General features: G+C 39.1%; 1 protein-coding gene across 1 annotated transcript in view; it reads left to right on the top strand.

Annotated features, from left to right (window-relative positions):
• APAF1 (apoptotic peptidase activating factor 1) overlaps positions 1-17,604 on the top strand; it is a 100,863-nt gene that overhangs the window by 67,618 nt on the left and 15,641 nt on the right. Inside the window, exons 21-23 of the mRNA XM_055118259.1 lie at positions 4,007-4,123; positions 5,702-5,827; positions 16,147-16,266. Of these exons, the coding sequence (XP_054974234.1) occupies positions 4,007-4,123; positions 5,702-5,827; positions 16,147-16,266 (363 nt within the window). The remainder of the gene's footprint in view (positions 1-4,006; positions 4,124-5,701; positions 5,828-16,146; positions 16,267-17,604) is intronic.

Below are 17,604 nucleotides of genomic sequence, written 5' to 3' on the forward strand. Positions count from 1 at the left end.
ACCACACTGTCTTGATGTCTTGATTACTATAGCTTTACAGTGTAAGTTAATGTTGGGGAAAGAAAAGACCCTATCCTTTTTTTCCCTCTAGGATTAATAAAACTCTTTGGGGAGTTTTATTAGTCCATATACATTTCAGTACCATTTGGTCTGTGTCTTTAAAAATGTCATGGGAACTCTCTTTTTTTTAAAAAAAAAAGCTTTAGCCATGAGTTTTAAAGTTACTCATATTTGGGTTTTAGTCATAAGATGTTGCAACATCAGTCCCTTCACCAGTGCCCACTGCTCTCCATCAGTGTCCCCAATTTCCCTCCCATTCCCCAGCCTGCCTCTATGACAGGCACTTTAATAATAAATCTGAGATGCTGTGGTTTATGTTGCAGTTACTGATAGGGTTTTATGTTAACACTTTTTCCACCTTTCACCACCCATTCTTCTAGGGTAACTACTTCCCACTGCCCATGTCATAGTGTTCTTTTCCTTGTCCTGTGCCCCCTAAGTGGAAAGCTTCCTACTGAAGACCAGCTCTTATATTCTTTTGTTTATTTGTTTGTTTTTGTTTTGGGGCCACACCCAGCAATGTTCAGGGGTTACTCCTGGCTCTGCACTCAGGAATCATTCCTGGAGGTGCTCGGGGGACCATTTGGGATGCCAGGGATTGAACCCAGGTTGGCTGCGTGCAAGGCAAATAAATGCCTTACCTCCCCCCTCTCCCCCCAGTTCTTATGATCTTCATTTCTGTTGTCTTTGGACATTTGTTCTCCATATTTCTTCGTATCCCACATATGAGATGGTCTTTTTTTATCGCATGCATATGAGAGAGATCATTCTGTGTCAGTCTCTCTCTTCCTCTCACTCAGCACGATACTCTCCAGATCCACCATCATAGCAGCAAATTGCATGGCTTCATCTTTTCTTATTGCTGACTAGTATTCCCTTGTGTACGTGTATAGTCTTTATCTAGTCATCTATTCTTGCACATTTGGATTGCTTCCAGATTTTGGTTAGTGTGAATTGTGCTACAGTGAGCATAGAAGTGCAAATATATTTTTCTACATTGTGTTTTTGGTCTCTTGGGGGTATATTCCAATAAGTGGAATTGTTGGATGTCATGGGTATATTTTTTTATAGTAACTGCATTGAATCTGTATTGCTTTGGGTAGGAAGGATTGTCATTTTGACAGTATTGATCCTTCTGATCCGTGAACAGAGGATGTTTCCATTTCTTTAAGAGAGATACCTTACTATTAATTATACCTTACTATTAATTTAAGTTTGAGAAATATTTTTCAAGTTATATGATTTATTTTTCTCAAGATTTTTAATTGAAAATTTGTTTCAAATATTAAAAAATTTTGAATCACCATGCGATATACAAAGTTGTTCATGATTGAAGTTCAGTTGTACAATGTTCTGATGCCCAATTCCCTTATGAGTGTACATTTGCTGTCACTAGTATTCACAGTGCCCCCTAGACTACCTGTATGGCAAACATCTCTCTCCCCTCACCTTTTTTTCATCTAAGGCACTGTGGTTTGCAACACTTTTACTGAGGGCTTATCATGCACATCACTTTACTTCCTTTTAGTACCCAGTTCTTGTCCAGAGTGATCATTTCCAACTGTCATTGTCATAGTGGTTCTTTCTCTGTCCTAACTGCACTTCTTGCTTCCTCCCCACCACACTCGGGCAAGCTTCCTATTATGGCTCAGTCCTTCTGGTCCTCATTTCTGTTGTCCTTGTGTATTATTCGCGTTCTCTCTCTCTCTCTCTCTATATATATATATATATATATATATATACATATGCATATATGCACTATATATATCTATATATATTCTTGCAAATGAGTGCAATCATTCTGTCTGACCTTCCCTCTGGCTCATTTTCCTCAGCATAATACTTTCCATGTCCATCCATGTGCAAGCAAATTTTATGACTTCATTTTTTTCCAAACAGCTGCATAGTATTCCACTATGTAGCTGTACCAGTTTCTTTATCCACTCCTCTTTTCTCTGGCACTTGGGTTGTTTACAGATTCTGGATAATGTGAATAGTGCTGCAATGAATTTACTAGTGCAGATGGGTATTCTGCATTGTGTTTTGGGGCCCCCAGGTACACTCCTAGTAGCAGTATGACTGATAACATGGAAGCTTCAGTTTCTAGTTTTTTGAGGACTTCCCATATTGTTTACCAAAAAATTATTTACCAGTTTGACATTCCTACCCACAGTGAATGAGAGTCCCTTTCTCCATGCATCAATACCAGCACTAGCTGTTCTTATTCTTTTAATGTGTGCCAGTTTCCATGGCGTGAGATGATATTGCTGTTGTTTTGATTTGCATCTACCTTATGATTAGTGAGAGCATTTTTTTCATGTGCCTTTTGGCCATTTGTATTTGAGAAAATTTCTGTTCATTGCTTTTTCCCATTTTTTGATGGGGTTGGATTTTTTCTTGTAAAATTCTACCAGTGTCTTATTTATTTTCAATATTAACCCCTAATCAGATGAGTGTTGGGTAAATAATTTCTCCCATTTCATGGGCTCTCTTTGTATTCCAGTCATTGTTTCCTTTGAGATGCAGAGACTTTAGCTTTTCCATGTATTTATCTTTGCTTCCACCTCCTTGGTCAGTGGTGTTTCATCCTTTAAGATGCCTTTAGTTTCAGTATCATGGAGAATTCTGTCCACATTTTCCTCTGTACTTTAGGGATTCAGGTCTGATATCAACGTTTTTAGTCCATTTTGATTTGACTTTCATGCATGGCATTAGAAAGAGGTCTGAGTTAATTTTAATAAATGTAACTGACCAGTTTTCTCGGCACCACTTTAAGAGGCTTTCCTTGCTCTACATCATATGTTTTGTTCCTTTAGCTGATCTTATACATGAGGGTCTGTCTCAGGACATTCCAGTCTATTTTTTTGATCTGAGACTCTGTCTTTATTCCAATACCATGCTGTTTTAATTACTACCACTTTATAGTACAGTTTGAAGTTGGGGAAGGTGATGCCTCCCATCTTGTTTTTCCTAAGAATTGCTTTAGCTATTCAGAGGGCTTATTATTCCATATGAATTTCAGGAGTGTTTGATCTATTTTTTTGAAAAATGTCCTTGGTATCCTTAAAGGTACTACATTAAATCTATACAATGCTATGCAGAGTATTGCTAATTTAATAGTGTTAATCCTCCCAACCCATGAGCAGGGTATGTGTCTCCATTTCCTCATGTCCTCTTATATTTCCTTAGGTAGTGTTTTGCAGTTTCCTGTATCTTGCCTCTTTAATTAGTTAATCAGTTAAGCTGATTCCAAGGTACTTGATTTTCTGAGGCACAATCACAAATCACATGTTTTGAGTGATAAGTTATCACTATTAGCAGGACTAAAAAATCATTAGCTTTGTAAAGATTATGAAATTTGGAAAATTTTTAAGTATTATGAATTCAGCCATTCCAATTATACTTATGAATCCTTTTCCAGTGCCCCTTCCTTTTTTCCAGAAGAGATGGAAAGAATCTTAATTTGCTTTTATCTGTAGTGATTTGCAGAATATAAGTGCACTTTAATTTGAATTTATCTTTTTATGTAAGGTCTATCTCAGTTCCATTTCACTAGCCCTTCTGAAAAATATCAGAAAAATGTACTTTTAAGAGTGATAGCCCTATTAAAATGGGCTTGGTGAGGAAATGGAAAACAGGGCGTAGAGCTCGCCATGGGATCACAAATCCAACTGATATGTCCTAGATGGTAGGTGCAGCACAGCTTTGGAAACCTTTTAAAGCTCATTTTATTTTATGAAAGTGTATTTGAACGACAAAAAAATGAAATGAAAAGGAAGCATGAAGTGCTAAATGCAGCTCTGAGACTAGGAGAGGGCTTTGTTGTTCCCCTGGGAGCTCTTGTTGGTTATTTTCTACGTTTTATTTTATTTTTTCAATTGAAGTCACTATTGAAAAGAACAGAAACTGCTGTACAATCAAATAACTATGTCTTATTTTTCATCAGCTTATTAATGGAAAAACAGGTCAAATTGATGATCTCACTGAAGCTCAAGTTAGTTGCTGTTGCTTGAGTCCACATCTTCAGTACGTCGCATTTGGAGATGAAGATGGAGCCATTAAGGTAATTCACATCTACTTTTTAGTTCTGTGCAGTTTAGTTATTTATGTAGGTTAGTTTTATGCCTGACAGTGCAGACTTATGTACTAAATAGATCATCTGTGCGCATTTTGTTCATAAGACTAAAAAAAAAATCTAATTCTATCTTGGGTATCTGCCCTAACTACTATTGGGGTCAGCTTCCTGTCTATGTGGACATATTCCAAAGCTTAAATGCAGTTTTTGACTCAAGCACTTTTAGAAGATGCTGTGAATATCATTTTGAACTTGTGAAAATATGAGAAAGAGAAAAAAGAAATCTAATTTTGTTGGTATATAATTTTTAGATTGCCCCTATTATTGTTTCACATATTTTGTCCTATACTTTCATTGTTTTTCCTCTTTCGAATATATTCAATTCTATTAACAATTTAGTTAATTATGTAAAGATACCCACCACCTTGCTTTTATTTAAAAATAAGAATCTCAGTCATCCACAGGCCTCAGTTGTTTCCCTTTTGGTATTGATGAGCGTATTAGAAATACCAGTACAGGACTGCTGCATGCTTACCTGTTTGATTAACCCTGGAAAATGATGTGGAAAATTATATTTGTGATGTTTGAAGTATTGCCTGTTAACCACTTGAAATAACTTATCGAAGGAGGATAAAACAAACAACCCCTACTGCCATTTTATAATCAAAACTGACTTACCTGCAAATGAAATACATTACAAAAGTTTATTTTGGTGGGGGAGCTCGCCAGAAGAGCTGGTTACCCTAGAGGTGGCCACTCCTGGTGATCCTGAGTCTGGGAATACTCAGTGTCACAAGTGCTTTTGGTATGGTGATGTGGTACTTGAGCCTCTACTTTTTTGTTTGTTTTTGAGCCATGCCTGGTGGTGCTCAGGGCATACTCTGACTCTGCACTCAGGGATCACTCATGGCAAGGCTTTGGGGAACCACATGGGGTGCTGGGATTGAACACAGGTCAGCTGTGTGTAAGGAAAGCACCTTATCCGATATACTCTCACTCTCGTCCCTGTATCTCTACATTTGGATATTAATCACCAGCTCTTTAAGCCCCTGCAGTGTTTTGCCCCTCTGCACCTCAGGCCTGTTCAGACCTTGTTTTCCTTTGCTTGATTTCTTCATTATTCTTTATTTTGTCCATCTGTTATTTATAAAGTGCTTGTCTCTCAGCTGGGAATTTTTTGTTTTGTTTTTCTCTCATCGTTCTTAAATGTCATTTTCATTGTGGAGGCTGAGTCCCAACTGCCACTTGTTTGATGATTTTGTAGTTGTCTACTCAGGACTGATTTCTCCTGCCATCTGGTCATTCCAGTGCATGTTTTATTTTAGGAAATGTGTGTATGTGTGTGTTGGGCAAGCCTATAGATGTGCGTATGTGTATTTATATAATTAATTAATTAATTTGTCTTTAGATAAACTGAAAGCCTTTGAGAAGGAAATTCTATGCTTTTTGTATTCTCCTTGTAACGTAACACTTTGAGGTATAATGCTGGGTGTTGCTGAATTTTTCTGATAACTCTGTGTGTGTGTCTGTGTTGTGTTTGTGTGTGTATGTGTTTCTATTTTGAAGGTTTTAGAGCTCCTAAACAACAAAATCTTCCAATCTAGAATTGGTCACAAGAATATTGTACGGCACATCCAATTCACAGCTGATGCAAAGACTGTGATTTCAAGCTCTGATGATTCTAAAATTCAGGTGAGTGGGATGAACTCCAAGTATAAGCAGTGTTAACTAACTAAAGAACACTGGGTTCTGGTTCAGATATGGAATGCATTTTAAGCACTTCTGAAGGTCGTACTATTTTGGACATTCATGCAGATTTGTGCCTGGACTTGGATAAAGCCCATTCATATTTAAAGCCCGTTCATGTTTAATAATTTTTCTGTAGGTAAGGCGATTTGAATTAAAACCTCTACTGGAATGTTTATTTTTGCTAATCAGTAATTCATTTGCATTCTTCTGCCTGCTTTGGTTGGTGTTTGAATTTGTATCAATAAATATACTTTACAAAAAACTATATTTGCTAAATTTTCCTTTTGGTTTTTTTGGGCCACACTTGGCAGTGCTCAGTTGCTGCTCTTAGCCTGTTGCTCAGGGGTCCCTCCCAGTGGTGTGAGGGGCCATGTGTTATTGGGTATCCAATTTGGGACTCCCACATACAAAGCATGTGCTTCAGCAATTTGAGAGATATCTGGAAGCAGACTACTATGTGTTTTTAAGCATTTTTTTTGTTTTGTTTTATTTCTGAGCCACAGCTGGTGGTGTTCAAGGACTGCTCCCTGTTTGGTGCTTGGCAGGTCACTCCCAGCAGTGCTCTAGGAGCATGCAGTGCTGGGGATTACACCTGGGGCCCTCACATACAAAATATGTACTCCAGTCTTTTGAGGCATCTCCCTGGGCTCTAAAGTTTATTCTTATCAGTGTTTCAGTATACATACTTTAAAACCTTAAATAGTACTAAGATTAATTAAACAAAAAAAAAAACCTCTCCCTGGTATCTTTGGAAGAACTTAAAAAAATTTTTTTTTTGGATACATGCTTTTATGCATCCACATCACAATGCTATTCCTGGTTCTTCCACTTTTTCTGTTTTTAAAATCATCTTTTCTTAAATTTTGCTTTTTTATTATTAATCTATCTTGGTATGGGTTTTTTTTTGGGTTCCTCTCATTTGGGACTCTAGGTTTCCTGTATCTGGAGATTTATTTCCAAATTAGAAAAGTTTTAGACCATTATTTCCTTAAATAAATTTTTTGGGCAATATCCAGCTATTGGGCATTCCCAGTAGCTATTCCAGTTCTGGGCTCAGGGATCACTATTAGTGGTGCTGTGGGGACCATATTTAGTACTGAGGATTGAACCAGGATTAATTGCATGTAAAGCAAACACCTTAACTAATTTCTGTAATTATTTCTCTGATCTTGAGTAATTTTTATGGACTTTACTTTTCCTGGGACTCCAGTAATGCAAATATTCTTGATTTTGTCACAGGGGATCCTTAAGGTATTCTTTATTTTATTTTCTTTTGGCTAAATGTAAAATTTAATGTAATCTTTAAAATTTTTTATTTATTTGTTGTTGTTATTTTTAGGTTTTTTTTTGTTGTTGTTGTTTTTTTGGTTTTTTTTTTTTTTTTTTGGGTCACACCTGGCGATGCACAGGGGTTACTCCTGGCTCTGCACTCAGGAGTTACTCCTGGTGGTGCTCAGGGGACCATATGGGATGCTGGGATTCGAACCCGGTCGGCCGCGTGCAAGGCAAACGCCCTACCCGCTATGCTATCACTCCAGCCCCAGTTGTTGTTATTTTTAAATTAAATCACCGTGAGCTATAGTTACAAAACTTTCATGTTTGAGTTTTAGTCATATAATGATAGAACACCCATCCCTCCACTAGTGTACATTTTCCACTACCAATGCCCCCAGTATTCCTCCCCACCCCCTCCCACCCTAATTCTTTACTATTTGAATTTCTTTTTCATTTTGGTAATTGGTCTGGCTGAGTTTCTGTTCCTTATCAGACCTAGAGCCTCACATCTGTGAGGCACATGCTTTGACCTTGAGCTACTGCCCTAACTCTCTTATTACTTCATCTTCTAGCTCACTTATTTGTTCTTCTGTTTTATTCAATTTGTTCCTTCTGTTGTATTTCTCAGTTTTAATATTGTTTTCTCAGTCTGTAACTTCTGTTTGAATCTTTCTGAAATTTTCTAGTTCTAGAAATTTTTTGATCTTTCTGAAATTTTCACTCATCTGAGATTGTGTATGTGAGTGGTGTGTATGTGAGTGGTATGTATGTGAGTGGTGTGTGTGTGTGTGTGTGTGTGTGTTGCATATGTGGTGTGTATATGTGAATGGTGGGGATTGTGTTGGTGGGGTGTGTGTACATGTATGTATGCATTTGTGGTAGGGATTGGATCCAGGGCCTCACACATGTAAGTCAGGTACAACTGCTGAGCCACATTTCTTGCCTTTGGTGAGCATTTTTTTTCCAAGATTTTATTATCGAATCACTGTGAAACAGACCCTTACAAATCTGTTCACGATTAGGTTTCATTCATACAGTGTTCCGACACCCATCCGTCCACCATTGTACATATCCCAGCATCAGTGTTCCCAGTTTCCTTCCTATCACCTCCCCATCCCAATCTCTATGGCAGACATTTTTCTTCTCTCTCTCTCTCTCTCTCTCTCTCTCTCTCTGTTTCTCTCTCTGTCTCTATCTCCTTTTGGGCATTGTGGTTTGCAGTACAGATACTAAAAGGTTATTGTGTATGTCTATTTACCTACTTTTAACAGTCAGTTCTTGTTCAGTGTGATTATTTCCAGCTATTTTTGTTATTTTGGTCCCTTCTCTGTCTTACTTACCCTCTGCCCCACACACACTTGTGGTTGATTCCAACCATTAATTTGGTGAGCATTTTTATAACTATTTTGTTTAGCTCCTCTTCAGGTAATTTGCTTATCTTTTTTTCTTTTAAGGTCTTTCTCTAGGCATTTGCTTTGCTTTCTTGTTTGGCACGTTTCTCCTGTACCACAGTTTGTCTGATTCTCTGTCCTGTGTATTAGTTGACTCTACTACCCTTCTGGTCTGTTCGGAATGGCCTTACACGGTTGATGCTGTGTGGTATCTAGGAGTGCAGCTCTAGCTGTGCAGCCAGGCATTTCAGTGGGGCTTACTTACAGTGTGGTGAACTGGGAGAGGACTTCCACATGTGCCCATTGGCACTGGGATTAGCATGAAGTTGCTGAGATAGGACCTGTCAGTGTTTCTAATCTTAAGATCACCACAAGAGCTCCTGGCTTCTCAGGCAGAGGCTATAAAGTGGTAAGTGGAGGCATACAGCCAGCCCTGGTTTGATACCTTGCATTTCGTGTGGTTTCTGAGTACTACCCTGAGCACCACCGGGTGTGGCCCCAAACAAAGGAAACCGAAGCCAGGTTTCCTTCCTCTATGACTTAGATGCCTCTCAGCACCTTGTTACTATAGTGCATTTTAGGGTGAGGAGCGTGCAGGTTTTCTCTACTCTGTCGTTATTTGATTCCAGTGGGTATTTTTATTTATTGATTTTTACATCAGTCGTCAATACTCAGGGGCTCTAGGGATTTGTCTGTGCTACATAGAATCAGAGGTTGGGGTCCCTGATACAAGGCAAAACTCTTCGTCAGTTACCCCAGAAAAGTTCTGGTCTTTGGAATCTCTTTCTGCTGTGAGTCTCGGTGTCCCTGGTGGAGTGTCTTCCTGGTGAAAACTTCTCTCTGTGGTTTCCACCTGCTCTGGTCTATTGCAGGAGCTCTAGTTGTCCAGGATGCATGCCTATTTCCTTGTTGATTGTTTCCTGTGGCAGATGAGATGTGTTCATAAGAGAGGGAAGTTTAGATTTTTTCCTATGCTGTCACCTAGTAACTTCTCTTGATACATTCTTTTATTAAGTATGTATTTGAATATAAACATATATAAGTAATAAAATTTCTCATGGTAGCAATATTTAATTATGCCAATTAAAAAGTATTTTGGGAAAATATCTTTGTTATGTCTTTGAGAGTTCTGTGATTGGAATGAAATTTGGCTTTAGTACGGAAACTTGCTCATTACAGGTTCCCATAAGACAAGTGTATTAACCATGAAACTTGGCGTAATATTCACCTTCCTTTCACTCCAGATGGCTTTGAAATGGATAAAACTAAAATACACCTGAAGAAATTCTGCCGAGACACTGTATATTTGTAGCTTTTTTGGTAAAAAGCTAAATTCATTGGTTTTATAATCCACTTGAGGATCAAATATTCTCAGCCAGAGGGAGAAATAATTTCTAAAAATATTTTTAGAATTGGAATTAAATTATTTTTAGAAATATGAGTTGTGCTGTCTTCTTTTTCAGCTCTACCCAGAATACTTTGTAATTCCTAGTGTTTTGAAGAGTATACATTCATATTACAAAAGCCTTTGTAGGTATTTTTAAGAAGTGATTTGTTGGGTTATTGTTTTAGTTCAGTTTTTTTTTTTTTGTCACACCTGGTGATGCTCAAGGGTTACTCCTGACTCTGTGCTCAGGAATTACTTCTGATGTTGCTCAGGGGATCATATGAACAGATCCCAGGTATTGAGCCCAGGTCGGCCGCATGAAAGACAAAAACTCTAGCCCATGTTTTAGTTTTTTACTATTTTAATAAATAATAGGTTTGTTTTCCCTCCAGCTTTATTGACAAAATTTTATTTGTATTTAAAATATACAATGTAATGATTCGATGAACATACACACTGTGAAATAATTACCACAATCTAATTAAAACAACTATACTATCACACAGAAGGGACCTCATTTTGATAGAACCTCATTTTGGAGGTTCCTTCTAATCATCTATATCCCTAGCCCTGGAATGTAGTAGTGATTTTTTGGGGGGAGGGAGGGTACATCCTGCCAAGCTCAGGGGTTACTCCTGGCTTTGTACTCAGGAATTATTCCTGGTGGTACCTGGGGAGCTATATGGGATGCCAGAGATCAAACCTAGGTTGGCTTTTGCAAGGCAAATGCCCTGCCTGCTGTACTATCACTCCAGCCCCCTCAGTAGACCTTTGTTAAGCTGAACTAAATTACTGCCAAAATTAGAAAAATTAAAATTCTTTTTTTTTTTTGCTTTTTTGTGTCACACCTGGCGATGCACAGGGGTTACTCCTGGCTCTGCACTCAGGAATTACCCCTGGCCGTGCTCAGGGGACCATATGGGATGCTGGGATTTGAACCCGGGTCGGCCGCGTGCAAGGCAAACGCCCTACCCGCTGTGCTATCTCTCCAGCCCCGAAAAATTAAAATTCTTAATTGTAGCATTGAAAGCTATGAAGAATGAGGGCTGTCTTGGTAACTTTTGACCCTTTATTTAGGGATAAATAGAGTCCAAGTAGTAGTGTATTTATCTAGTTAGAGTAAAATAATTTATTGATTCTTGCAGATGTAGGAGGTTCTATAGCAGTTTTTCCTCCTTCCCATCCCTTTTTTTTTGTTGTTGTTCCTGTAATTTTATTTTTCAGTGGAGCTGGGGGTATTGTTGCACAGTTGGTTGTGGTACTACTGTGATTGCAAATTCTGGCTGCAGTGCACTAAAGTTCACATTTGTTGTGGTACCAGAAATTATTTGAGCATCTTAGCATCTTGGGAAACATTCATACTTATTTTTGAAGAAGCTGGACCAATTTACATTTTTGATGGCAGTGAAATAAGGATTTCCTTTTATCCACATCCTCGCCGACACTGGTGTTTTCTGGTGTATGTAATTTAGGTCACTCTCATTCCTTTATTTTTCTTTCCCTGATGATAATGAGCCTTATATTTCTATGTGCCTATTGGCATATTTTTTCATTGGCCATCTCTGTCTTCTTTGGAAAAGTGTCTGTTTAGTTCTTCTGCCCATGTTTTCTGCCCATGTTATTTTTGTTGTTGAGTTTTATGAGTTCTTTATATTACCTTCAGCATTACCTTGTCAGATGTATGATATGCAGGTATTTTCTCTAACTAAGTAGTGTTACTTTACATTTTGCTGGTAGTTTCATTGACTGTTCAAAAGCTTTTTTGATAGATGAAGTTCCAGTAATTTATTATTAATAATTTTTTAATTAATAATGAGTCTCCAAGGACATTACTGATGCCAATATTGTAGACTATTTCACCTGTGTTTTCTTCTGTCTTATGGTTTCAGGTATAACATTTTAACTTTTGAGTCAATTTCAAGGTGATTTTTGCTTAGATATAAGGTAGTCAATATAGTTTTATTCTTTCATAAGTGCTATTCATTTTTTCAGCACCAATTGTTAAAGAGTATTTTTTACTCCTGTATGCTTTTGCTGATTTTGTTATAAATTAACAGCAGTGTCTGTCTCAATGGTATCTGTCACCCCACCAGACTTTCAATTCTAGTTCATTGATCTGTGGGTTCCCAAACCATACTACTTTAATTTTTATAGCTTTGTTGTATACTTTGAAGTTAGGGAATGTGATACCACCACTCTTCTTTCATTTTCATAGATTGTTTTGATTATTTGGACTCCTTTGTGATTCTATACAGATCTTAGTAATGTTTTCTCTATTCCTTGAATAATGCTAATGGAATTTCATCGGGGTTCTTTAGTGCTATGATTTCTATTTGGACCTTTCTAATATTTTCTCTATTCTTGTTGAAATTCTGTTCTCTTGATGTCATTTCAGTGAGTACCATTATGACTGTTGGTTTGAAATCTTCTTTAGGTAGTTTCCTTCTGTTACACTAAGAATTTTCTGCAGAATTTTGTTTTGATCTGTGAGTTGATGTGTATTCCCCTGTTTCTTCATTATTATCCCACCTGTCTGGATAATTGTTTCTCCTGGAGCTAGCTGAATATTTTCCTGGGGAGGGGGTGGTGAAGCTTTCATTTGGGACTCATACCCAGTGTCCAATAATATGGAGGGGCAGGTTTCAGTGTAGCATCTATCATATTGACAGCAGTTAAGTGTCAAAGGTGGCCTTCTAGAGAGTCTGACCCCAGTCAACTCCCCAAACTTTTACTTGCCTCTCCAGTAACTGCTGCTGGCACGATGTTTGGAAATACTTCACTTGTGTGGTGGGAGGTGGTCACACTGCTGTCACTACTTTTGGATTCAAGGGAAGTGAGTTTGCCATAGCGATTATCAACGATTGTTTCTTGTCTCTGCTATTTCCTTCACTTGCCTGTGCTCTTTTTCTTCTGGAATTCATTGCAGAGGTGTCAGGGGTTCATCTCTCTTCTGTTGGATCATAGGAGCCAAGAATGTCAGATATTAGGTTCAACTCCAGCTCTCCACTTCACCCAGTTTCCCCAGGAGAAGTTCCATAGCCTTAGTGGTCTGTTCCTAATTGTACCTTTGCCCCTGTCCCTGTAGTAAATCTGCTGTCACTCTTCTCTGCCTATTAGCTTTTATACAAGGTGCCCTGAAATCCTGCTCCTGTTAATCAGCATTCTGAGCTGGGAAAGATGGAGAGATCTAAGAGGCAGCACTCAGCGGGGAGGGCATCTGCTAAATGTAGGGGATGAAGGAGCAAAGGAAGGGAAAAAGATATAATTTCTTTATAGTTTTGTCTGAGCCTAGTAAGAAAAGCTTTCAAGACCTTTTCCCTTTATAACTCTCACCGGTAAAAAACTAGACCCAGAATATTACTAATGAGCTTATCTGTGAATAGCTGATTCTTTTATTTTCTTGTTCCTGGTATCAAAAATAGAAGATAATTCTATTGCAGCCTGCCTGGTTATCTGCAGCTCAGAAATCTAGCTTCATCAGGTCCTCTGGGCTGTTTATCTGAATATCTTCCGGGCCCTTTTTTTCCCTTTACTATTATTTCTGCATCCCCATATGCCAGATTGAACTAAGAGCAGGTTCCTAAAATCTTCCCATTTTATTTTTTTAATTTCTGTGCTTGAACTCAAGCATTTATTCTCTTCATTGGAAATGCCATCGTTTTGGGAATTGTACTTTCAACCCATTCCCAAGGCCTGCTTTACATGCACTGTCTTCTGTGAGTCTTTCCTATAGAATAGCTTTTTTGAATTGCACAGAACTTTGCTTCCTCCTTCCCTCCCTCCCTCCCTTCCTCCCTCCCTCCCTCCCTCCCTCCCTCCCTCCCTTCTTCCTTCCTTCCTTCCTTCCTCCCTCCCTCCCTCCCTCCCTCCCTCCCTCCCTCCTTCCTTCCTTCCTTCCTTCCTTCCTTCCTTCCTTCCTTCCTTCCTTCCTTCCTTCCTTCCTTCCTTCCTCCCTCCCTCCCTCCCTCCCTCCCTCCCTCCCTCCCTCCTTCCTTCCTTCCTTCCTTCCTTCCTTCCTTCCTTCCTTCCTTCCTTCCTTCCTTCCTTCCTTCCTTCCTTCCTCCCTTCCTCCCTTCCCTCCTTTTCTCCCTCCTCTCCTTCCTCTGCCTCCTCTCCTTCCTCTCCTTCCTCTCCCCGCTTCTTGCCTTCTTATCATCATCATTATTTTTGTTGTTGTTGTTGCTGGCAGTGCACACCTGATGGTGCTCAGGGCTTATTTTTCGCTGCTTAGGGATTATTCCTGGCAGTGCTCAGAGGGCCCTATGTGGTGTCAGGTATCAAATACAAGTCACCTGTGTGCAAGGCAAGCATCTTAACTCTCCAGTACTTCTCTCTGACTTTTTAATCTCTTGTTCTTTTTAACTAGACTCTCAGGTTTCTTTATATTAAATACTTGATATTTTTTATATTATTGATATTTGCCTCACATATAGGTACTAAATAACCATTTGTGAACTTTTTTTGTTTTTGTTTTGTTTGGGGGCACCCCTGATGGTGCTCAAGTTTACTCTTGGCTCTGCACTCATGGATCATTACTGACAGGCTAAGGGGAGGACCTCAGGTGGTGCGAGGGATCAAATCCAGGTTGTCCTTGTGCAAGGCAAACCTTTTTAACTGCTGTACTATTTCTTCTGCCCAAACATATGTTAATTTGATGGAAAGAATGATAAGGCTCTAAATCCAGTAGTTTTGATTTGGCCATTAAGAGATGTTCTTTATACAGACATGACATAAAAATGAATTTTATATTTTGTTCACTTAAATGCCTTAGATATGGTAATATTCCCCAAAACATTATACAGATTCAGCGCAGTCCCTATAAAGATACCCATGCCATTTTTCAAAGAAATTGATCAGACACTCCTGAAATTCATATGGAACAGTAAACCTCCACTAATAGCTAAAGCAATCCTTGGGGTAAAGAAGATGGGAGGCATCACCTTCCCCAACTTCAGACTGCATTACAAAGCAGTAGTAATTAAAACAGCATGCTATTGGAATAAAGACAGACCCTCAGATCAATAGTATGACTTATTTTTGCCTGTTATTCATATTAAGATCATTGTTTTGTGTACCTGACTTCTTAGACCCATTTGAAAAATAATTTATTTTTAAAATTAAAAAAAATGGTTTTTGGGTCCTACTAAGCGGTGCTCAGGGCTTACTCCTGGTTCTGCTTACTCCTGGATCATTCCTGGTAGTGCTCAGGGGACATTTTGGGAGGTGGGGGATGGAACCCTGGTCGGTTGTGTGTCTTACCCACTGTACTATCTTGTTGGCCTCGAAAAATAATTTCTTATACTTTCTTTTGTCATTTTGAAGTTGGCATTAATAGATACCTAAGGTCTCTTAAGCTTGGAAATTTCAGGGCTTGATTTGAAACTTTGGTCAACTGACCTTTCTAGGTATAGGTAGAATAGATTCTGTAGCTTCTGTGGAGTTGAAACTTGCAGACTTGCCTGGCTTCTGACACTTAGGAATCTGTGAATATGTAATTGGGGTAAATGTCTCTAAAATTTTCATCAGATGGTGAGTTCTTGTCATATTGTGGCTTTTTCCTATATTCGGTTATAATTAACTATTCTCCAAGCAACAAAAAACAACAACAAAAATCCATGTATTTTAGGAGGAAGTATATTTTCTTTCGCCCCTAATGAAGGTAGCTAACCAGCTTTCCCCCACTCCCTGTAAAATGGTGACATCATTTTTTTTCTTCTTATCACTCTTGTTTTGTTTGCTGAAAAGTCATGGAGATAAAAAACTTTTAGGGACTGGAGAGATAGTACAGTGGATAAGTGCTTGCCTCACACACTCTTGACTTGGGTTCAGTCTTCAGCATCACGTATGCTCCAGAGTTCCTCCAGGAGTGAGCGCCAGAAATAAGCCCTGTGTACACTGGGTTTGGCCCCCAAAAGAAACAATAACAAAACAAAGACTTTTAGGGCCTGGAGAGATAATACAGGGGCCAAGGTTGGCATTGTATGTGGCCAGCCCTCGTTTGGTCTTACATACTGCTTGGCGAGTATTGCCAGGGGTCACTCCTGAGCACAGAGTCCTTGAGTACTTCCAGGTATGTCCAACTCCCTCCTTCATCCCCCCACAAAAGACTTTTAGACAAGTGAATTCTTCCACTCTTTCAGTGGTATATGGGGGTATGGTGTACGGTTTATGGGGGAGATTATTAACAAACTTATTTCTTTGATATTCAGGTCTGGAATTGGCAATCAGAGGAATATATCTCTCTGCAAGCACATCAAGAAACGGTGAAAGATTTTAGGCTCCTGAAAAATTCAAGACTTCTTTCTTGGTCATTTGATGGAACAGTGAAGGTAATTTATAATGCAGCCTTCTTTGAAAAAAAAAATCTAACATTGCAGTTATTATATTGTGACAGTCCAAAGCAGATAGATGTTACATAACTACTTAATTTTCTTTTATTGAATCACTGAGATACAGTTACAAAGACTTCATGATTGGATTTCAGTCATACAATGATCCAACACCTATCCCTCCACCAGTGTAGCTTTCCCACCACTAACATCCCCCGTATCCCTCCTACCAACTACTTGCCTTTTTACTTATAGAAAACTTTTTGGCTTGCAGACTTGTTCCTAACACAGTTGTTGCGGGCATTCAGTGTTCCAACAGCAATTCTACCACCAGTGTAACCTTCCTTCCACCAGTTTCCCACCTCCTTCCTCCCCAAGCCAGCCCCCTTAGCAGGCACAAAATAATTTATTTTCTATTTCTTGTTACAACGAAATGGCTAATGGAATTATCAAAAAATACTTCAGTAAAAGAAAATTTGTGAAAATTGTCACATCTCGTGATGGAGTCGTTAAGTCCTTGTCTGAGGGTCTACTAGGCTGCACTTTGATAGTTGAGCATTCTATGTTACTGTTTTTGTTTAATGAGCTTAGTTGGCTTCTGTATTGCTTTCCCATCCAGTTTGGTGTGCTCCTGCTGGGATGTCAGAATTGTGGAATTCGGAAGTGTCACTCCAGGAACTCCAGGATCTGTAGATCGGGGCTGATGAGTTTACCTGGCAGCAGCTGTGGGCTGTGGGTGTGGCTGCCAGGGCTTCTGGAAGTGGCAGGGGGACACAGGGGGAAGTTGCCTGCCCCCACTCTGAGAAGAACCCAGTTTTCAGTCTGAAAACTGGTGTACCTGGAATTTTTGTTGGTTTGACATCTCTGCAGAGAGGAGTTGTGAAGCATTGAAATAGGGCCGTTGGCATGGTGGCAGCTGTGTGGTGATGGGTGTGGCTGCTGGGGCTTTGGCTGGGGGAAAAAAAACCTTTTTACTTGAATTTTAGAATTTCTGTTTTCTCATACTTGTTTTCGTTTTACTGTTGTTACTTAACCTCTGTTGTACGTTTGTGAACATTTGTATTAAAGAACACTTAAAGAGGAGAACAGCCAATGTCCTAAAAGGTCTTGTTTTATAGATCTGTGACCTAGCTGATTCACTGTATCACTGTTGTCCCGTTGCTCATCGATTTGCTCGAGTGGGCACAAGTAATGTCTCCATTTGTCCCTATCGTGTTCTGGGTCAGGGGAATGAGGCCTGTTATTGTTACTGTTTTTGGCATATCGAATATGCCACGGGTAGCTTGCCAGGCTCTGCCATGTAAGATTCTGCATTGCTCTCTTCCAGGAACTTTGTTT

This window comes from Sorex araneus, chromosome 10 (genome assembly GCF_027595985.1).
Source record: "Sorex araneus isolate mSorAra2 chromosome 10, mSorAra2.pri, whole genome shotgun sequence".
In the NCBI taxonomy this organism is placed as follows: Eukaryota; Metazoa; Chordata; class Mammalia; order Eulipotyphla; family Soricidae; genus Sorex; species Sorex araneus.